We start from the raw sequence: 22,925 nt of genomic DNA on the forward strand, positions 1-22,925 counted from the left end.
CTGGACAAAGAAGCTGGCAGGAATGAAGAGCAGCTGCATGCAGCACGAATCCATTTGCACCCTCAACCAGGCTGGACTTTGGATCTGAGAGATGGTTTGGTTGTGAGCTGTTGGTGGCTTGTGCTGCTTTATTGATCGTTTTCCTTGCAGTGTCTATTGGGGTTTGTGGCTCTTCCTCTGATTTTTTTGGCTTTTCTGCTTTTTCTTTAGGGCTTGTTTTCCTGGCTGAGCATGCAGAGCAGACCCTGTGTGTTTCCAGATGGGAAGCCATCTCCAGCACTGCCTGTGTCAGCACCTCTTCCAATACAGCACAAAGGAGCTGAGCTGTGCCTCTCTGCATTGGAATGGGCTGGGGCCTGAGGATGCCCAAAGCAGCACATCAGTGAATAGGTAGGGGGAAATAGGTAAAGGGTTTTGGAGCACTTCCATTCGTGATGCTCAGCCTCCTCCTTGGATGGCTGTTCACATGGGAATGAGTTCAGGTTTGAGGCTCTGTGCTGTAGGTTCCCTAGAAGAGGAACATGGTTGCACAGAAGCCCATGAAGAACCACCCAGACCATAAAATACTATAAAATATCCCAGTTTATTATTCGGGCATTTCATCCAGACTCTTACAAAACGATGTATTTACAGGTAAAGACTGAATTCACTGGGAGTGTTCTCCTAAGGACAGGACTGGGCTACACAGGTAAAACCAAATCACATTCAGCAGTCACATTGCATTATTTTTTCCCTTGAAAACAGTAAAAAGAGCGGGGCAATCTGACAGCTTTTGTTTCCATAGGAGCCAAGCTGTGAGAACACCCCTCTCTGCCCCTGGAATCTGCCTGCAAGGAAGAAGTCATTGCTGTATGCTGGGTCCTGCACAACGCAGCCACCTCAGTGCAGTGGGAATGGCGGTGCTGGCTACCAAGGAGCAACCTGAAGCACAACGAGAAGGTAATTCCTCTCTCCCTGCTCTCTGTGGCAGGGCTTTGCTTTTCCAGGTTTCCCTCCATGTGAGGCCACGTTTCAGCCCTGCTTCACCCTCAGCATCGCAGCAACAGAAGCACAGAAGGCTGGGCTCAGCATTGCTGGCCCAGAGCAGCAGGAATCCACGGAGAAGAGAAGCAGCTCCCCTCCCTCATCACTGAAGACCAGACAGAAGATGACAATTAATTGATTACTAAATTAATGCAATGAGAGAGAATAGATGATGATGAGAGCATGTACCTGAACCTGAACCTCTCCCTCCCGCTTGCCTCTAAAAACACTAAGTGTTTTTTTCTTTTTTTTTTTTTTTAATTTTTTTTTTTTTTAAACTTTAATTATTTTTTTTTTATATATTCTGTTGACTGTCCATTCAGGTTCGTTGTGGGACCTGCAGCTGCTTGTCAATAAAAGAGAAGAAATCAATGTGTGGATGGAAGGAATTAATTCCTAAGCTGAGATGGGGGGGGCTGGTTTGGGAGGGTTGAAGTAACAGAGGGCTGCGCTCAGCCAGCAGCCCAAGGCTGGGAGTCTCAGATGCAGTGAGGTAGAGGCTCACAACTGGAGGAGGTGCCTCACAGTCAGTGTTGTTTCCCCCCCCCTGGTTCTGTGCAGGTTGTGTCTGATGGTTGAGCCCATCCCTAGAGCCCTGTCTGCTGCTTGATCCATGCCCGCAGTGCTGTCAGCCGGCTGTAGACTCCAGGCTTGTTTCTCTGTGCGCAGCCATCACCCCAGCTCACAACACCAGCCAGGAACATCCGCCCGCTGTCCTCCACGCCGACCAGGGGCCCTCCGGAGTCTCCCTGCACGAAAACAAACCACACCGTCAATATGGAACCATTTCAAAAGCTTTAAGTAAATCCCACGTGAGCAGGCAGGGTGCAGCTGCGCGGCTCTGACCCGGCGATCCATTTATGAGACCACAGCATGCATCCATAACTACAGTTTGCTGCTGCCGTGCGTTCCAGTTTGTCCATGTGAACCCAGAAGGATCCAGGCGGCTGCGCAGCATATTATGAAGTGCTGCAATGGGAGTCGGTGTGCCGGAATAAAAAGTGCTGAGCTTACCTGGCACGCGTCCACGCCGCCCGTCAGGACCCCGACGCACATCATGCGCTGCGTCAGCTGGTCGGTCAGCAGTTGGTTGCAGATGGTCTGGTTGATCACCCGGATTTCTGCCTTCTGTAAGATGGTGGATCCGCTGCCTGCAAGGACCAGAACCAGTGTAAGTATAAAGTCATTTTGGCAGCAGTCCCCTCCCCTGCTCCCCGTTATGTGCTGCCAGCGCTCACCTCCTTCCGTAGTCGCTCCCCATCCGGTCACCCACAGGTCTTTGCCCACAGGGAAGCTGTGTGTGTGATCAGGCAGGCAGATGGGCTGGACGACAGAGGAGAAGGTGGCAGGGGTCTGCAGCTCCATCACTGCGATATCGTAGTCGTAGGTGTAGTCGTTGAAGGAGGGGTGGGAGATGATGCGCTTGATTTGCTTCTTTTGCACACTGGCATCACTGTGTTTGCTTTGGTCGGTCAGGCCCAGGTAGGCTGTCCACAGGCTGGGATCTGAGTACCTGCAGGAGCCACAGGAGTACAGCAGGCAGTGTGAGGTCCTGCTGTGCAGAGCCAGCAGACATCCCAGCCCTTATTCAGACAAGGAAGTGGCTGAAAAGGGAAGTGCTGCTGACTGGGCAACCTGTCACCCCAAATCCCAGCACCCAATCACCGCAGTGCCTGCAACCACACGTGGTGCTGATGTGACACCTCAACAAGCAAACAGTGGACTCCAACTGTCCATCTGTCCACCGATCCATCTGTCCCTGACAGTGCTAAACCAGGCAGCCCTGAGCTCTGTCTGCCTGCTGCACAAAGCATCCCTAACAGAAGCAGCACCCCGGCTCCCACCTACCTGATGCCCTGCATCTGCACGAAGCAATGTGCTGCTGACACCAGCCAGGTCTCCGAGATGAGTGAGGCTCCACAGACGTGGCCCTGGCTCTTGGCATGGAGGCTGACCTGCCACGGCCACTCTCCCACATCCGAGTTCTGCCCACCGACGATCCGTGATTTCTTAATGTAGGAGCGGGTCCCACAGTCTGGGGTGAGGAACGAGAAGAGACACTTACTTAGATGCTCCTATTCCTGTTCATCGCCCCCTCTTCCTTTCTCAGAACAGCAGAAGTGCCCCCCTCCTACACCAGGGATGGCTGAAATCTGTACATGTACAAACAAACCCCTGCACAGTGCAAACCCTCCCTAAACACCTTGGACAATGCAGGCACATGGCACACTGCTGAAGAGCACAGCTACTGCCAGATCCCAGCTGTTGCCCAGGGGTTCTCTCTACCACATGCTGGTCTAAGCAGCCCAAAACCCCACGTATTCCCCTTGGTACTCACTGCAGTTGTCCTCATCAGAATTGTCCTCACAGTCCTTCTGCCCATCACACTCTGGGTTCTGTTTGCTGATGCAGAGCCCGTTGCGGCATTTGTACGTGTACTCCTTGCAGGCAACTGTTGACTGGGCTGTTGTGGGAAGGCCAAAGGGAGAAGGGTTAGTCCCAGTGCTGGGGAAATTGTGCTGCTCTGCAGCCCCTCCCCATTTCTGCCCACCCCAGGACATTGCCACTGTGGGCAGAAATGCACTCCAGGCCGCCCAGCCATGAGTACACATCCATAAGAGGCCCATCCTCACCTTTGCTGCAGGTGCCCTCGTCGCTCCCATCTCCGCAGTCGTCCTTGCCGTCACACTTCTGTGTGTTGGGGATGCACTTCCCACTGCTGCACTTGAAGCTGTTGTTTGCACAACCTGGGGGAGAGAGCAGCTCCTGAGAAACAGCAAAGCACTCCCAGGCCCAGAAAAGCTGCATGGCTGCATCCATCTCCCTCTCCCCTAAAACAGATAAAGCCTCTGCAGCTACAACAAACACCGGTGCTTCTTTCCACCACCCCTTCACCTTTTTCAAGCCCCCAGCCCAAGTTACTCACTGCACTGCAGCTCATCGCTGTTGTCACCGCAGTCGTTCACGTTGTCACAGAGCCAGAACTTGGGCTTGCACCAGCCGTTCTGGCACCTGAACTGCTGGTCGGTGCAGGCTGAAAAAGAACAGAGAGAAATCAGAGAACAGATCTGCAGTTGACCCACGGGGTCACCAGCAACACAGCTGGCATCGCAGGAAGATCCGGCAGCACTGAGGCTCGCTGCCAGAACCAACCCAGCACAGCAGCCTCAGGCACCCTGCAATGAAGAGCCAAAAGGAAGGAAGGGCACTTACTGCAGGACCGCTCGTCGCTGCCATCAACGCAGTCCAACCAGCCATCGCAGCGCATGCTTCTCTCAATGCAGCGGCCGGTGCTGCAGGTAAACTTGCCAGGGCAGGCTGGGAGGGAGGAGAAGCAAAACAACACATGAGCCCTCCAGCTGCCCCCCCTGTGGTACTTCCCAGTGCTCTGAGCTTCTTCCTTGCAGCATCCACTTCTTTATCCTGCAGAACACCCCCAGTTCCCACCCACGGCCCCCAGGTTTCAACTCACGATCGCTGGAGTCGTAGGACAGATACTCTGCAGAGAAGCCAGTGTCTGTGTAGGAACGGTCCGAGTGGAACTGCACTGTGATCCTGTTGGTGCTGCTGGCCACCACAAACTGGGAGCGTTCCCCGCAGTACCTGATGGGAGAAAACAAACACCGATGGAGCCCTTCTTACATCCCTGATCTCCCCATCACCACACAAAGGGTCTGAACTGAGCACGAGTTGCTGGACCTCGGTGCCACACACAGGAGCTGAATTTTGCTGTAGCTGGCAGAAGGTTGGAGCAAAGTGCAAACAACACCATAGAACTGAATGCAGCCTCCTTACTTGGAGGGCCAAAGCCACGGTCAGACACCTACCTCGTGTTGTTGATCTGCACATAGTCCTTAGTGCAGGAGCTGACTGGGATCCCGGGCTCCAGCACAAAGAACATATTGAAATGCACCTTCACGTTCTTTTTAGGGGAAACCTGCAAAAGGAAAGAGTTAGAGGCACTAAATACGGGGATGAGTTACATGGGAAAAGGTTTGAGATAAGGACAGATGAGAACTGAAAATGGAACCAAGTCAAGCAGAAAAAGAAATACCTTCCCAAAAAGCCCCTACTGCTCACCTCGTCATTTAGACAGTCACTTGGCTTGCTGGCCCTGGGATCAGCACACAGAAGGAGGCTGAAGCCAGACCTTTGTCAACTGTGTCCACTCCCCCAGGGCAAAAGATGGACTTTGCCAATAGCAAGTGACAGCTCTGTCCCAAGGCCCAAATTAAGTGCACTGTGCAAAGCTACAGCTACTTGGGGCTACAGTGAGTATCACACAAGGTCCAGACTTCCCTCAGACTCTTCTGCCTTTAACAACAGGCCAAAAACCTCTTCTAGCCAGCTCAGACTCTAAACCTGAAGGCAGCGCCTGCTGTAAGCTCATCTGCAGTCTGTCCCACATAGGCAGGTTTCTTTGACAGAATACTTAAGGCTAAGAGGAGAATGTGGCTTACCTCTATGTTCCAGATGCAGTCTGAGGCTGGTGGGTAGTGTGCGGGGTAATAGGGAGTGGTGAAAGTGCCTCTTTCTCCTCTCAGAGTCCCACCACACACTGGAAGAGAAGCAGAATGAAAGCAAGTTAGAGATTCGAGATGTGGCTTTCCCAAGACAAAAGTGGCTACTGGCTGAGGCAGGGAAGGAGGGAAATGCATCAGCCTTTAACACATTGAAGTTAATCTCTAAAAGCAGCTCCTGCTCCAAGGCTTGGAGAGAGCTCAAGAGATCAATAGGTACTTCCTACATACATCCCTCTCCATGCCCAATCCAACTTAATTCTTATTTTCCCTTCCTCAGGGGACATCATTGCAGCAGCCAAGAGCTGTGGGCAAGGCAAGCTCAAAGAGCCAAGATGGGATATTGCTTCCATGTCTCCCAGCCATGGAAAATTCCCTGGCAAACCACAGCCACAGCTGCACTTCCCTCCTCAACTGCTTGTGGTAGGGAGAGGTGGGGGAAACTGGGCCAAGGTCTACGCTTACCTTTCATCTTTGGGAGCTGGAAGAACTCAGCCTTAAAGCCAGGGAATCTCCCCTCCTTGTTGGTAATCAACGTGACGAGCATAACGTTCTGAGAGGACAGGAAGGTCAGGTTGTATGAAGGGGCATAGGTCCCACAGAGCCTACAAAGGAAGGAACAGAATCCTGTCAGGCAGCTGCACAGTGAGCCTCAAGTAGCACAGATCAGCCCTGAGCAGGGACATGAGTTCCACCACCAGGACCAGGATCAGACCTGCCACCTCCCACCAGGCCTCAGTGCCACACAAGAAGCCAATGCAAGGCCAACCCCTCTTTCGCCACCCCATGGAGGAGCACCAAACCCTGGGGACACTCACCTCACCAAAGCGTGGGGCTCCACGGGGCTCAGAGAGTCATACACCTTGATGTAGTCACTGCTGTCCGTGCACTGCTCCAAGTCCAACGTCTTGAAGGTCAGGCTGATGATGGAGTTGGCATCTGCCCTCAGTGCCCAGTAGCAACGTGCATTGTTGGGGTATGGGCTGTTGGGGAACCCCGGCGTGGTGAAACTGGTGATCTCCCCTTCCTTGGCATGGAGGGCAAAAAGGCAGCTATCTGCCAAGGAGAAGAGCAAAGAGTTATAAGGAGAAATGAGGAGGAGAGATCTTCCTTGTGGGTGCAGGGTATACAGAGGACAGCAGAAGTGTTGGGGTTGAGAAAGGCACTGCAGAAGGACAGACCCGGCCACCCACCACTGCTGGATAACAGCAAGTTCAGCCAACCCCAAACCAGCTCCAAGCAGCACATGGAGACCTGCCTCAGGCAAAGCATCTCCCTTCAGGCCCTTCCTCACCCCAGAAGGAAAACTGTCACCCTGCAGACACATGGGGATGCACAGAAGCCATTGCAATGAGACTGAAGAACTGTACTTACTGTCCCGTGCAGTCTGAGCGATGCTGGGGTCGGCAGCTGCAAGAAGAAAGAGAGTTGCTCTCACCTTTTGAGCTGTAAAAAACCCCTGCATACAAAGCTGAGGGCGCCCAAAGGAGGGGTACACCTGGTGAAACACCAGAGCCTCCCCTCTCCTCCCCAATCCCACACAGTAATGCAGCACTCACGGAAAGCAACGATGGATTCCACTCTCAGCGTGGGGTTTCGCAGCCGTGGGTTCAGCCTCTGGACCAAGTTCTGCTTGTCTGCCATGGCCCGGTCAAGGTTCTCCTCACGGTACTTGGGGACGATGAACTCTGACAAGTAGTAGGCAATGACACTGCCTTCGCTGTGAGGAAGGGTGGTTATGGGGCGAGGGCAAGGACAGCAAGGACAGACATGGGGGGGCCAGTCAAGTGATAAGCTGTTGTTGGAGGATGACCATAGGAAAGCTTCGATAACAAGCTGAGCAAGCTGAAGATCAGCAAAGGTGCCTCCATCAACAGCAGCCCAGCAGAGAGGGTCTTATGGCCAATGCGATACGCCAGAACTCCTTTCCTACACTCCCTATCTCAGCTCAGATAGCATCTCCCAACACTCACCTGAATGCAGTTATTACTGTCTCCCTATGGTAAGGGCCAATATCTGGATGATTCCTGTAGATGTCCTCGACCTAAAAGGAGATTAAAGAAGAATGATCAGCACATCTTAAAGCCAAGAGAGTGGAAAGGACAAAGACAGACAGAGCTTCAAGCTTCTGGAGGAAAATCAGAACACATAACCAGCATCCTTGGAGTGCAAAAATCTGCAGGGGAGAACTGAAAGGAGACAAGTGTCCAGACTCCTGCAGCCAGCCCCTGCCTCAGTCCCCAGCCCCAAAGCTTGCTCAGCTGTAGAGCTGCTTTCCCTCTCTGACCCTACATGCCAGGCCTGGGATTTGCCTTGCCAACCCCACATGGCACACACTGGGCCACAGGGCAGGCAGACACCGTGGCAATGGGCTGGAGCTGTGACACCAATTAAAAGTGAGTCACACGACTCGTGATGAGCAGGAAGAGTTGAGAGAAGTGAGAAAGCTCCAAGCAGGATCTCTATGGCCAACACAAGTGAAATAAAAACTCGGTAATAGGGATCCAAGGAAATGCTCACCGTGCTCTTCACCTTCTTAGCCAGCATGATGAAGTCTGCAGAACTGGAGTTCTCATAGGCATCAATGAACTCCCAGTTCAGAACTCGCAGGTGGCCATTGAAGACTTTCTTCACAGGCGCGTTCCTGTCTGGAAGGTAACATGTCACAGGGAAAGGCAGTCAGGGCAGGGACTGTGGCACAGCTATCTGCAGTCATAGGGGAGAAAAGGGCTCTGTGCTTTCCTCTGGCTGCTATTGCACTTAGTAGAAAGGTCACACGTGAGCAACACTTGGTAATGAAGCTCTTCCAAACCCACAACAGCAGGGTTATGTTCCCAGGGCATGTCACCACCCCCACATTAGCTTAACATCACACTCACATTTGAAGTGCCAAACCAGGAGGCCAATGACCAGGGAGATGAGCAGAAAAGCAATGATCAGAATGGCCACAACTACCCTTCGCTTCGGGCCACGCTTCTCCATCTTCTTGGAGTTCATGGCAGGGAGGAACTCCACCCCTTCCTCCAGGTTGTTCATCTCCTGCGAGGGGAGAGAGGGCAGGACAACATTAAGGTCACTTCCCAAGCTTGGTTTGGAGAGATCCAACTTCAAAGCAGTCTGGTACCTACAGACACAGAGCAGAACCTTTGGGCATCACTGAGAGCACAACACACACCTCGGTGCCTGCAACCCCACAGCCGCCCCCAAGCAGGACCCCGCACAGACAGCAGTGCTAACGTGTGCCTCCTCCTCACACCCCAAAAGGAAATGGATGCTTCCTTCCGGGCTTAACCCAAGCTGATCAGTTTGAGCAAACACTGGGGCAGCCCATGTGCAGCCCAATGGCCGTGGCAGGTCCCCAAACCCACAACCTCAAGGATTGCTGCCTTCTGGCGGATGAAAAAGCAGACAGAAAATCACCTCTCCACGGCAACTGTTATGGGGCAGACGTGTCACCCCACAGGACACGGCACGCTATAAGCAGAGCTCCTGAAACAGAAGGCAAACTACTTCCTCCCTGTACATTCACACCACAATATGCATTTGCTGGGCCAACACAACGCTCCTACCTTCCTGCCCGGATCTCTCACTCAGAATAAAAGCCTTATACAACACAACACAAGGACAAACAGCAAACAAACCCCCCCAACCAGCCGCCCCTCAGGACAAAATGTGCTGGCAGACAACCAGCAGGTCTCACCCAGGAGTGAGGAACGGCACCAACAGCACACAGCCATCACCACCCCGCTGGGCTGGGCCACCGAGGGGAAGGGCTCTGCCACAGCACACAGCCCTGCATCAGCTCTGCACGCACAGGGTGAAAGCTCGGGGCAGGAAGCAGTGCCAGCAAGCCCTCGCTGCATTGGAGTTTCACTTTCTTGCCCCAGCTCCTCGCCCTGCCCATGTACCTGCAGCAGCCCAGGCTTCAGCCAGGGAGGGAATCAGAGCAGCACGTTCCATCCTCCAACTGGAGAGAGAAAACCCACCTCCCATCCCCATGCTCTGCTGATGAGACAAGCTCGCCCTGCGTGCCCGCTCAGTGTACAGAAAGGAGGAGGGATGACCTCACGCTCTCCTTACGAAAGCTGGAGGGTGTAACCGAGAGCCAAGGGACACACCAGGAGTTTGGAAACGTCTGCCAGACAGAGGGAGGACCTGCCTGGTGCCCACAGCATGGGGAGAAGCTCCTGCAGCTGAGGGCAGCCCTAGCTGGGCACACAGGGAGCTCAGCACATCCTCTCCTCCAGCTGACAGCAAGGACACAACAACCCAAAATGCTGACCAGCACAAACATGCTGCTTTCAAATGCATCGTTGTGCTCTGGAAAGGGGGTAACAGCCCAGCCAGCAGGATGCTGCTTGCCCTCTCAGTGTCAGAGCTCAGAAACATCACCTGCTGCTCAAAGACAAACGTCACAAACTGCAACAACTTGGGGAAAGCAAGGACACAACAACCCATCATCTCTGGGTCATCATCTCTGAGGTGTCAGGCTGCTTCTACCATCAGCATCCAGCTGCTGCCAGCAGGAACAGAAGGCTCAGAAGGCCACAAAGGGCCACCCCACTGCGACTGCTCTGCTGCTGGTTTAGCTTCCACCACCACACAGGGAACTTGAATATGCAAACCAAGTGAACTTTGGAAGAGAGAACACACAAAGAGAACTTGAATACAAATATACTCCTCAAACCAAGGAGCTCTTCCATCAGAATGAAGACTTGGTGTCTGATGCACCATCTTTGAACACTCAAACCGCACCACTTGGCTCCCACCAGTTCCCAAAGCAAACAGATCAGCATCTCCCCTTCCCCACTGCTGGGCTGCTTGCAGAGCCAACCCTTCCCAGGACCTGGCCTCCAGGATTACCAACATGCTGCTGTTGTTAGCAAAAGGAAAGGATTGAATTCACTTCTAACATCTGCAGGAGCCCGTGGCAAGAGAACGACCTCCAGGGCTTTAATGATGTTCACATGGCAGCAGCTTCCCTGGGCTTCCCAGGGGCCAGAGATAAAGAGGTTTCTGTCCCTACCCTCTTTTAAGGTCTCGGTCTCATCCCCTCCCATGTTCACACCTCACGAACCTCATTATGTTTCCCAGCCTCTTCCGTCATGCACGACCATGCTTTGAAAACCTGTTGCATGCTGCAGGTTGGGCAAGCACCTGTGATTCCTGAGAAGCACCTTGTCAATACAAAGGATCTGAAGCATTCCCCAAGCACCACGGGAATATACCAGACCATGCCAGGAGGATTTCAGACAAGGCTCTGTCCCAACCTCTGAGTAATCTTTCCTGCCCACACTCAGCACAGAAAGCACCCGTTTGACCTTAGAACCAGACACGTCTGTGTCCAAACAGCACAGCTCTGCTCCACGCTCACTGTGCTGCACATCCCTTTTGCTGCTGCCCCTCCAGCCCATCAGGGACAAACAGCTCCTCTCCAGTGCTGCTCAATGCCCCTCAGCCAGGCAGAAACCAGATGGCACCAAAAGCAAGAAAGAGCCAAAAGATCACAGTAAAACCAAGAGAAAGATGATGGCTTTTTAAATCTCCTTTAGCTGACCATTGCTGTGCATTTCCCTCGCCCATACCAACCATTCCCTTCACCACAACAGCATCTGCAGGTGCAAATCAGAGGCGATGTGAACGCACGTCCCGCTCTCACCTTGTTCATGGTGCCCCAGGAGACACTGGGCAGCACAGAGTGATCCACGCTCTGACTCTCTCACCCCTCTCAAGGAAATGACTTCTCTAAGCCTTAACAGAAAAACCTTCCTTGATATTCTGCCCGCGTTAGTCACAGCTTCAGTTACTTCCTTCTTGCTCCTCCTCACTCCGGGCCTCGCTCACTGCAGGGCTGTTGGTAGGCACGGAGCTTTCTGACTGGTGCTGCTGCCATGTAATGTCCTGGGAGGAAAGTCACGTGCCAAGAGAGTGAAAGGGTCAGAGAGGTGTGTGTCGCTGATGAGGAGGCAGGACGTGCACACAGGAGCAGCTTATCCTGGGCTGTAACCACCAGGACACGGAGGGCAGTGTGCTTTCACTGCAGCTCACTTCTGAAGAGCCTCCAGGTGATGAGCAGGAGCTGTTTGTACAGCAGGAGCTGTTTGTACAGCAGGAGCTGTTTGTACAGCAGCACGTGCCTGGGCTTCCTCAGAACAGCCTTTGGGGGACGGTGAAGAGTCGGCAAGTCAGTGTTTAATAATCCCGGTCTTTTCCTGATGTGGCAGAGCAAGCAACAGCCCAAACTGCCCCCAAAAAAAGGAAGAAAGACCAATAAAGCCCTCAACCAGCAGGTGAGCCTCCAGCTGGTCAGAGTGCTGGGCTGCAGCATGGGGAACTGCAGCATCCCGCATCACCTCCAACACGTCCCTGTCGTCTCTGCAAAGCCCTGATTTCTCAGCAAAACAAACCAAGGGCCGGGACTGCTGCACTCAGTGCCTGTTTGCAGAGGGTGCCTCAGTTCCCCCTGGAGTGCAGACTGAGGAGGATCGGGAGAGCACAGAGATCTGTACCGCGATGTCTCTCCAGTGACGGGCTCCCAGTGACGTCCAATATGCAAGCAAACCTTCCCACTGCTCAGCTACGTAACTTATTTTTAGACAGTGACCGTAATCGGCCTGACTGGACAAACCAGAAGATGCAGGAGTGACTAATTCTGTCAGCAGGAAACGCAAGCGGGCACACGGGGAGGGTGGGAACTGCCACGGCAGACTCAGGACTGGAGATGCTTTACTGGAAAGCAGAGATTCATTGCAGCAGGGGCTCAATGGAAGGTCGGGAGGTGTCTCTTCCCAGCAGGAGGATTTCTGGGATGTTTACAAAGGGCAGGCCAACGTGGGATCAGCATTACCCTTCCTGGCTGGTTTCAGGCTTGTCTGATAGTGCCAGCAGGGCAGCTCAGCACAGCCCACACACCAACAGCCCCCGCTGCTCTGCACCCCTCCCAGGCACGTCCTCTGACCTGGTGTCCATGTCTGCCTCCCTGGACTCTGCCCCACACAACTGCCGGGCTCTTGGCTATGAGTTTCACCCGTCTCTTATCATTGCTAGTTAATTTGTTTGCCCAGCTCAACACAGATATGGGATTCAGCTGCTTCCCTTGGCTGCTACCACACTTCAGCCCCATCTCCTCTGCCATGGATCCGCACAGAAGCGAACAGCAGGAGTGTGACTAACACAGCATCACCCAGCTCTGCTGGCAGCAGTGCAGCTCTGCACAGCCCCTTTCCATCCCTCTGTCCAGGCCTGCACTAAGGCTCCCTGTCTGACACCAACACATGCAGGTGCAGTGCAAAGTCAGAGGGGACCTGGGGGAGGTCTCCTGAGATGAAGGAGGGACATCGGATCATTACCTGATCCTTGCCAAGTCATCACACTCTTCAGCCCGTACCCAGCAGGCAGTTCTCACCTCCCCTTTGCCAGCCACGCCTGCTCAATAAAACCCCAAACCAATTCTCACATGAGCAGCACAGTGGTGGAAATGAGAGGGAGGGCAGCAGCCACTTGAGCCACATCAGCTCAAGTGCAGCTACACAACCTGTGACCAACTCCTGCACCAACCAACACCTGCTGAGAACCCCAGCACTGCTCCAGAAAGGAAACCTGCACGGGCCGTTTTCATGCAAATTCCTGATAAGAACAATACGTGACAATGGCAGACATATGAGCTAAGTCTCATTAAGGCATATTCGCACCGCGTTGCCCCAGTATTGGCAGTAAAGCACTGTCAAAACTTTATCAGCGCTTTATTTCCCTCCAGCAGTTCCTTATGAAGGGCAATTGCACTATAAAACGATGGCATCGGAACCAAGAAGGGAATAAGGGGCAGAATCCTCCAGACCGTCCAACTTCCAGGCAGAGAGGGCAAGTTTAACAGTGAGAGATACCTCTCACACAGCAATTCCAAACACGGGCCTTTATAGCATTCGATTGCTTCATGACCATCCTGAGTCACAGAGAAACCGAATTCCCTTGGGTTAATTGCAGAAGAAACTCAGTTAATGTTTGCACAGGACAGCACGGGCTTGGCTTGCTACCCTGCATCAGCCTTATCAGCACAGCTGTGTCATGCAACGCGCAGCTCAGAGAGTGACAACATCTATTTGTGTTTCTGCTGGAGCAGATTCTTTGCCATGTAAGACTTGTCAGCCCTGGGGAGAGCTGGCAATTGCAGTCGCCTCCGAGGCCTGACGGATGGCTGTGAGTCCAAAGCCCAGAAGAGAAGCATACCACAGGTGTAAATAGCTTATTTAAACCTGCCCGGTGCACAGCACTGTCTGAACAAGAACGCCCCCAGCTGTGCTCCAGACCTCAGTGAAGCATCCTAAGCTCATCATTATGTTTCGCCCACAGTCTTTACTGGCTCTTCCAGTCCTTGAGGTGGAGCTGGGCCAAGATATTTCAGTACTTGGGGTCAACAGGAGGGGAAATACCAGGATCTCCAAACAAGCAAAGCCTTCTATCAGCAAATCCGCCCTTTCTCAGCCGCTGCAGTAACTTCTCTCTCCTCCATGTGAGCCCATTGCCCGGATATCACAGCACGCCTCCCGTAAGGTGAGACTGCAAGGCCTTTAATTGGAAATGGTGTGCTCTCCCCAGGCGAGGTGAGAACCTTTGGTCCAATACGTTCCCCAGTCCGGCCCTCAATACCGCTTCTCCCTGTTCCCTCAATAGTTTTACAGTGATCTTTTGTTTACAGAGCAAAGGTCTCCCGCACTCTCGATCAACCTCAGCCTCTCTCTCTGTGCCTTCCTTATCCGTTTTTGCCTTTGGCAAGAAGAGCAGCAGAACTGGCCCAAGCAGCAGCAGCAGCAGCTCACCCAGCAGCCACCGGCACAGCCTGAGAGCAAAGCTCCGCACCTTTCTAAGGATGAGGATTAGCTGCCCCATGCACTGCACCCACAGGCTGCAAATCTCACAGCAGAAAGCACAAGTCGTTGCAAAACAATCCTGTTTGCCCCACCGCCATGTTAACAGGTCCACCGAGCCCAACTGCAGCTGAACTAACAGAAACAAACCCCTCAAAGTGTTCATCTGCAAGGAGAGACCTCCCAGAGCACATCAGCTTGTGCTCAGACCCTGCAGAAGGACGTGGCACGTCCCTGATCCTGGGGGTGGTGAGCAAGGCGGTTCGAGCATCCAGCTGTGATGTGAAGATGCACAAAACCCACAGCTGCCATAAAAGCACTCCGACTGGAAAAGCCCTCTGAGATCCCCAATCTCGACCCCACATCCCTCAGTGCCACATCCCCACGGCTCTGCAACACCCCGGGGATGATGATCACCCCCCCTGGACAGCTGAGCAGCGCAGCACCGCTCACTGGAGATGAAGATGTTCCTAATATCCAACCTGCACAACCTGAGACCATCAGCTCTCACCCTGTCCCAGGACAGCAGCGGGCTGCGAGGCTCCCTAATGCCCTTTTTCCTGTACAACAACCACACGCAGGGCTGGAAGCAGGGTGACCTGTTTCTCTCGCTATGGGTCAGCTTCCTCCTCAGCGCTGCAACAACCTGCCAGCAGGTGACAACCACCAGCCCTTCCCCAGGGTCCAAAACACCAACCAAGGGGGCGAGAAAACGCGCAGCTCAGCGCTGGTTGGCTTTCAAAAGGCTCGCTGGCTTTCAAAGCACGCAGGTAACCCAGCGCTTAATGAGCAAAGCCGCACAGCTCTCGGTCCCCGCAGACTGCGGCCGGCGGAGCGAACGACGCTGCTCAGCAACCTTGAACCCAGCAGCGCACCTCCGCGCTCCCACCTGCCGGCCGCCACCGTTTCAACCTCAGCGCTACGAACCACGAAGCACGGGACGCTCCCGGCTCTCCTCCGTTCCCGGCTCTCCTCCGTTCCCATTCCCCTCCGTTGCTGCGGGCAGCCCCGCGGCGCTCACCTGGAGCCGCGCCGTGTACTTCATGCCGCCGCCGGGCACCGTGGTGCCGCGCTCCATGCCCAGCGCCGCCGGCTCAAGCCGCCATGGCGCGGCGCTCCGCGGCCCCTCCTCCGGTCCGGCCCTCCGGCAGGTACGGACGGGAAGCAGGAAGCGGCCCCGGAGCCGTGCGGGTCGCGGAATGGGGTGAAACGAGCGGCTGGGATTGCAGGTTGGTGCGGGGTGTGCGCCCCGTCGGGCGGATGGGCTCGCCGGAACGATGCGTCCTGGGGCGAAGCGTGATGAGGTGACAACAGCCGTCCTGTAGGAACCCTGTGCTGCCCCAGGGACCCGCCCGCTGTTTGCCCGAGCACAGCGTGTCCTTAACGGCACCCTCTGTCCACACTACGCCCCCAGTCCGATCCCTGAAATAGCAGTAGAGTTCCTCTGTCCGTCCGGTACCCAAACCCTCCCGCCTCCAACACACGGAGCCCACCTCAGGTACCTCCAACCAGCAGCACGACTCCTCTGTCTGCCACATCCCCCGACCCAGATCCCTCAAGTAACAACACAGCTCTTCTGTCCAGCCAGAACCTTCGCTCACATCCTCAAGCAGAGCAAGGCCATGAACTGTCCATCATGTACCCAACCCCGACTCCTCAAATAGCACTACAGCCTTCCCGTCCCTCCTGTACCCCCCGTTTGGATCCCTCAAGTAGCAGCACATTTGGCCTTTAAAGGTCTCTTCAATTAATCATCCTCCAGCCAGAGGAAAACAGATGCAAAATGACACACGGCACAGCAGAAACCACATGATATCCACATTCCACACTGCAAGATTTGGGCCGTGTGTCCCAGGGGTCTGCACTCCTAACACAGTTTTATCCCACCGTTCTCCTCCTCCTGGGACGATGACCCAAACGACACCAATTTTTGGGTTCCTACATTCAAACATCAAACACACCAACACCTTTCTTCAAACAGTTCTTCCCCTTCTCCATGTTACATGGCACAGCCCGTGCCTCCAGGCAATGCACCCCTCAAAAAGCCACATTGTGAGCCGGTCTGCCTTTAAATCAACTGCCTCCAGCCCTGAAACTGAACTTTTCCCATACCTGAACACTCCCACCTCTCTGGTTTGCTGTAACAGAAGCTGCACGCTGATTCACAGCGCCGCAGGGAGATGCGTGCTGGGTTACCTTTGTTTGCCCTTGCTCTAAAATGGCCCCTGCAGAGTGTGAGCTTCCTGGCCCTTCTGCAGGTGTCTCCCTGGGGAAAAAGAGATGCTGTTTGCTCCTGGAACCTGCTGTTTTCTCCCTGGGTGAACAACTGAACTCCTGTGCTCCTACAGAGATGCTCCTGCCACTGCTTTCCTGGCTCCCTGCTCAGCTACCAGGATCACATTTGCCTGCTTTGTCTCTGCAAATTCATCCTCCTTTTCTGCATATCAATTCATCTCCTCCGGGCAGGTGCCAAGAAAATGCTGTGCTCTGGGATGTGGTTAATGAGGGCAGTCTCACTCTTTGAGACCCAAAGTGTCCCTTGCAAAGATCCACAGCTTTTGGAGCTGCAAACACTCAGTCATTCAAGCCACTGACATTTTGTAAACGAATTCATGAGCCCAGTTGGCTCTTTGAATAAGGAGATACAATCATTGCTGGGAAAACAAGAAAGCAACCCATGTGCTGCATATAAAATATTACGTAGCTGGAAGGCAGTCAGTTCAGAGCCCTAAATGATAGGATTCCCTTCTCTTTGCTGCCAAAATCACGGTGATTTACTTAGTGGCTGTTGCAATAATGGCTAAGTTGCCACGGTAAGATGATGGCCCGCTCCTCCTGACCACTGCACAGACCCAAAACATCAAGGCACCATTCTCAATCAGCATCCGCCACGTGCTTTAGCACCAGCAGACGTGCCACGTGTCTCTCTGGTCTGACTGAAGGATGCTGAACTCAGCAAGTCCATCTCCACTATTAAGAAAGATGTAATTAAAGCAGAAGGATCAAGTAAATCACTTGCAATGGTAGCAGTCAGCAATAAACAAAGCCTCCATTTTCTGCCCACTTACAGCAGCTCATTCAATAAACGCTGCCACCTCTTCCACCTAGCCTCCTCTCTTTGTGTCTGTATGGCCACAACAGCAGCATGAGAGCAGAAAGCTGAGGTTTAAAGCACCATTAGGAAGAAGGAGATTGCTGGCTTTAGGTACAACCGAGAAACAAGTCCGCCTTTGTTATAATTGTAGACGAGTTCCAAGAGCTAAACCACAGCGAGCTCTACCCCCAGGAGAGTCCCAAAGGAGACAGGGATGAGCTGCTGGAGCAGCAAACACCATCTGACCAAACCGAATACTTTCACATCAGCTCCCAGCCCTGTTAATGCCACGCAGGGAAAAGAGGAAAAGGTAGCAGCTTACACAAGGAGCGAAGGCAGGCTGCCTGCAGGGGAAACGTCTTCTGGTGGAGGCAGTTCCCAGTAATCCTAGCTCCACAAAGAAGCACCATCCATCCACATAGCAAAGGGCTGCATTCAGAGTCAGTGACAAAAGGGTTTTTCCTTCTGTTCTCACTGTGACTCCCAGATTCAAATGTCACCAACAGTTCCCTCCCACCCAGATTCCTGCCAGACAACCCTGAAACCACCCCACATGTCTGCAGCTCCAACTTCCAATCCGGTCTGGCAACTTAAAGACAGCGATACAAAAGATGGGGAGAGAGATAAAACTCACAGGGTGTCCTGTTACTTTGCATTCCAATGGGTAAATAAAAGGCTGATTCAGTGGGAGGAGAGGAAAACGTCATCCAGAAGCACCGTGGTTTCCAGCTGAACCGGCAGCCCCTGGCTCCAGCAGAGCAGTGTGATGTCCTGGTGAACACTGGGTACCCTACAACTGCCATTGCCACAGGGACAGCTCTTCCTGTAGGTTGTCTCAGCGTGATTCAGTCTCTCCATCTGTAATGCAAGGAGAATAATGACTGACTTTGGAGAACGGGACTTGTAAAGCGCAGCGAGTTGCCCTCATGAAGGCCAAGCTGAGATGCAGAACTACTTATCAGAAAGCTTCTCGGGGATTTCTGTTTCCTTTGGATGGGAACATCCCCTTTGATCTCTATTGCTTCTGTCAGAAGCTGCGAGCTGAGAGTCCTGCTTCCAAAGCACAACTATGGCAGGGATCAGAAGCAGCTTAGCCCCTCACACCAGTAACACCAGTCACTTCCACCTGCTTTAGCTCTTAGCCAGGAAAGTGCTCATTACAGAGTTCACCATAGCTGGAACAAGAGACCAGCTCCATCCTGTGGAAGATAAAGGCATGAGCAGCAAGCAAAGATGTGACGGGATGCAACCAGCCTGCAATAAGGAAAGCCCACCCGCAGCTCTCCAGCACAACTCAGAGACACACTCAGAAGTAAGGAGGGTCATTTCTTGTTTACCAGCCATTGGCAGCTATGGGACACGGCTATGAAATACACTGCAGGATGTAAGCTGGCTGCCAGGGCTCTCCAGTTCACCAGGCCTTTCTTGAGGACTTCCACGGCTTGTGAAAGCAGAACCTCTTTTGGTGAGCTCTGAATCAGTAACAGCAGTGTTTGCCAAGCTGTAAGTGTAATAGAGTGGACAGGCTTGAATGCCAGGTTTCTGGCACTGTGTGTTTTGAAACGCAGCTGTTTGCTCGGGCACACCCAAGATTCAAAGTCAGTTAAGGTCCCGTCTGCCTGACAATCTGCAAGTGAGCAAGAACTGAGAGAGATGCAGACAATGCTTTGGGATCACCTGCCCCCTCTTTGCTTTACTACAAACAAGTAAGCCTAACCTGCGCTTACCTGCCTTGCCTCCTTATTTCCTATGGAGAACAACAGATCAGACTTGGTGTAGCTGCTTACAACAACAACAACAAAAGCACAACATTGATTCCCCTTATTTCCCTCACTTTGCTGATGAGGGATGTTCCATACAACAGGGCTGTGATATCGACAGGCCCACCCTAAAGCAGGAAATCCAGCATGAACTCACCCAGAGTTCAGTCTGCCAAAGGTGAGGGGTAAGACACGCTCTCCCGAGATGCTGCTCGTACTCTCCAGGATGAGGCATCACGCTGGATGCAACACCTTGCTGCTTAGATCAGCCTTGCAGACCTGCTCTAATCCATCCTCCACCTCAAAAGATGACTATGCACAACGCTTGTCTGCCTGCCCTCCTCCCAGGACAATCTGTTCTAGCATTAAGGAGACCTTCCCAAAGCGGGAGCAGAACAACAACAAGGATATTAACGTGGGCAGCCTGGGAAGAACACGTTCACTTAAAAACCAGAATCTAATCCTTTAATTTTGGGACCTTTGGTTGGGCTGAAGTTGCAGCCTGTCCCTTTCAATAATGATAGGGACTTTTTGCTATGCTTTTGCTTTCAAATGTAGGCATCCATTGGAAGTTCTGACATCCAGAACCCTGCTAGTTTGTTTCTGAAAAGCTACAGCACTTCCCAATGGCTTTTGGAAGTTAACTGAGGCTGTACTGAGTATCTGGCGACCAAAGAACCACTTATCTCAGCATTTCCACCTCGGTCATGCAGCCAAAAGGGTGACCACACCTGACTGAAGGAATAATGCACCCATTGTGTAAGAGCAGAAGTAATCCTCACCCTCGGTTCTGTCTTGCTCTGTGCGTGACTTGGACTGACAAAGGTGAGATACCAACTCACTGGTGTTTCTGTGACCACTGGTTGGCACTGAGCTCTGTCCTGCATAAGCCAGAAGAGCTCAGACTGCCCCTGCAGGGAGCCTGGTGCAGGCAGGGGAACACAGTGGGAAGCTGCAGCTGTTTGCCATCAGCCTGAACCACACAGCATGAAGGAGAGAAGGAACTTTACTGTGGTACCTGCTGACTGACAGGACTGAGGGTGAGGCTGCTCCTAGCATGGAGGTATGTATCCTTAGCAGTAGCTTTATTATATATATATATATATCTTTTCTCTCTCTGTGCGTGCATATACATATATATAAATAGATACAATGCAGGTGACCCTCCTGTGTGACAGCTTCCTTTAGCAATGCTATTGATCAGTAGCTTGGATTCTCTGTTTCACTTTTCAGTGCTGTTCCTCCCTCACACCAGAGGCTGTGATTCAGCTACACTAACATCTATTTTTGACTGCACAGCAGTAATTACGGAATGAATACAGGCAATTATTCTCCTTTTGCACTGCACTGAATCAGGAGAGGTGGATGCTTTACTGTGAATCCTTAACAAACACTCAGGGCTTTGGTGAAGTCTATTTGCTCAGTGCTGCCTCCCCAATAAATTGGAACCTAAATAATTCCATCTGTCTCATAAATGCCAACTAACCGCTGCTTCCCCAGGGACAAACATTTCCCCATTGCTGGACATTCATTCACAATGACACATCAAAGCATGAAAGACACTTACCCAGTTGCAAACAACGCCAGCATCTTTCCAGGTGTTTGCTTCTCATTGGCTCTATACACATCAGCACAGCAGTGTCACCTTCAGCAGGTCTGCTCCCTCCTGCTGTAAGTGTGGATGCAAAAGCATCTGGTCCTGGGGCTATTAAAGACCAGCATGATTCTCCATCCAGGAGCTTGGTAATGGAAGGTGAATTATTTTGCCCCAGGTCTTACAAAGTGGAGGACGGTGAGAAAAGGCAGCTTGACAGATGTAAGGCTTATCAAGTTAGTTTGGTGGATACTTCTCAATGGAAGCCAACAAACTGGCTCTTAGAACTTGTACCTTACCTTTTACTTTTACCTTATTAGCCCTCAGTGCGGGACACTGGGAACAAAATCAATCCATGCTCAAACTGGAAACTGCTGATAGCATTTACAACCGAAATCAGGACTCCCCTAAAACATGGCTGAGAACTGCAGTGCTCCATCTCCATCCACAGATAGGAATTCTGCCAGGCTTCATTTGAAAGGCAAAATGTTGACCCTGTTCTGGGATAAAAATCAAACTCTAAGAGCTCTGACGGCAATTGAACAATAAAACTAAATGGAGTCGGAAGGATTTGAGCTTAAATACTTTGTTCCTTATTGGATAACAGCAGGACTGAACACCGAGAGGCGCAGTGGGTGAAGCAACATGAACAGCTTGCCAAAATGACCCTGTATTTCAACATGCATTCACAAAACTTCCATGGAACAAGTTCCATGTGATGCAGCAATGCCACCCCCAAGGTTTTATCAAAGCAGGTCAGTAGCTCAGTGGAGCTGGAAACACAAACAGAAGATGTCAGATTCCAGCACACACCAGCTGTCCGGCTCAGTTTATTGCACCGTCATACAAGCAACTGAACCAGGCTGCAAGGAGCACCTCGCTGTGCAAACTAAACAAGTGTAGCACTTGTCTGAGTTATTAAAGACCAGAGCAGAGGACAGCCTGAATGTTTAACCACTCTGCTGGTGGCAGAAGGTTAATTCCCACTGCTGCACTTGGATGTACTTTGCTACCATTGAACGGACCAGTGTAGCACTATAGATGCTGTTTGATTTACAGCACGTCTAAGCTACCCACATAATAATGACTCAGCTAAGTTACAGATGGAACTAAGCTGATTGCTGCCCAGCAACTACAGCATTAAAACACATCTCTGGTGTGGTTCGGTTTTGCCATATGAAAAGCAAGCGACAAGGGTTGTGAACTTACCTGAGAACTGGAAAATGAAGAGCAACCATTAAGAAGAGGCAGGCTGCTGTTCAGTTAGTTTGAAAAGGAACACTGCCAGTAACCCCAAGGAGACCATCGGGTCATGAGAACATCTCACTGAGGTATAAATATTTTCCCCATGATTTGAATCAAATGAAGCCGTTGTTAAAATAAAGGTTAGAAATAAAGGTTAGTGCGTGTTTGAGGCAGTCTGTGCAGGACTCAGCCCTTATAAGCAAGGATTACATTATATTCTCTCAGTGGAAATAGATACCTATCCCACAGCTTTTAACAAACAATAAAGGCTCTTACATAACACCAGTGAGGAACTCAGTGCGACGAAACCGGGCCGTAATTCCATTTTTTAATTACAAAAGATAACGGTCGGGATGCATCAGAACAAAAGTCCTTTCAGTTTCAGGCCCTGCAGGACAAACAGCTGGAGAACAGATGCTGTCACACACTGCTTTCTCTTGGCCTTTCTACTCCTGCTCGTGTGCACAGCTCTGCAGTACTCACCTGGAAGTGTTTATTCCCATTGCAGCCTAGTTTAAATATGCCCTCATGCAGCCCTAGCATACACCAAGAGAAACTAACTTGAACCCTTCTCTGCCCTTGAGCATATTGCTGAGAGATTATAGGTTACTTATAAAGCCAACTGTGCTTTACTTGCAGAAGCTCAAGGGTTATTTTTCAACCAGAGTGGAATTAACATACCAGAAGCTGAACCATGGAACAGGGCATACTTTGCTCATGAAACTGGTGTACTGTTCCATTCAGGACACCCAATTCAGTTCCTGCGGCATATTCATTAGCCAGCTGTTTGGGTTGGTGTGTCCTGCTTATTCAGTACCTGCACCT

At 52.1% G+C, this 22,925-nt stretch overlaps 1 protein-coding gene across 2 annotated transcripts; it reads right to left on the reverse strand.

The window, feature by feature from the left end:
- Positions 1 to 1,322: 1,322 nt before the first annotated feature.
- On the reverse strand, positions 1,323 to 18,406 carry ST14 (ST14 transmembrane serine protease matriptase). Of its 2 annotated transcripts, none has more exons than XM_072355047.1 (19): positions 15,429 to 15,801; positions 8,423 to 8,582; positions 8,064 to 8,191; positions 7,517 to 7,587; positions 7,103 to 7,263; positions 6,918 to 6,953; positions 6,362 to 6,599; positions 6,009 to 6,148; positions 5,484 to 5,581; positions 4,851 to 4,960; positions 4,496 to 4,626; positions 4,237 to 4,341; positions 3,950 to 4,057; positions 3,657 to 3,770; positions 3,362 to 3,487; positions 2,872 to 3,058; positions 2,262 to 2,536; positions 2,038 to 2,174; positions 1,323 to 1,772 (listed from the first exon to the last, which is right to left on the reverse strand). In XM_072355047.1, the coding sequence occupies exons 1-19, from the start codon at positions 15,483 to 15,485 to the stop codon at positions 1,611 to 1,613; spliced, it is 2,544 nt and encodes an 847-aa protein (XP_072211148.1). In that variant the 5' UTR covers positions 15,486 to 15,801; the 3' UTR covers positions 1,323 to 1,610. The 2 variants fall into 2 exon arrangements, with proteins under 2 accessions (XP_072211148.1, XP_072211149.1); XM_072355048.1 differs by lacking the exon at positions 15,429 to 15,801 and adding an exon at positions 18,136 to 18,406 and having other exon boundaries at positions 1,418 to 1,772.
- Positions 18,407 to 22,925: the final 4,519 nt, after the last annotated feature.

The sequence above is a fragment of the Excalfactoria chinensis genome, chromosome 21 (genome assembly GCF_039878825.1).
Source record: "Excalfactoria chinensis isolate bCotChi1 chromosome 21, bCotChi1.hap2, whole genome shotgun sequence".
Lineage (NCBI taxonomy): Eukaryota > Metazoa > Chordata > Aves > Galliformes > Phasianidae > Excalfactoria > Excalfactoria chinensis.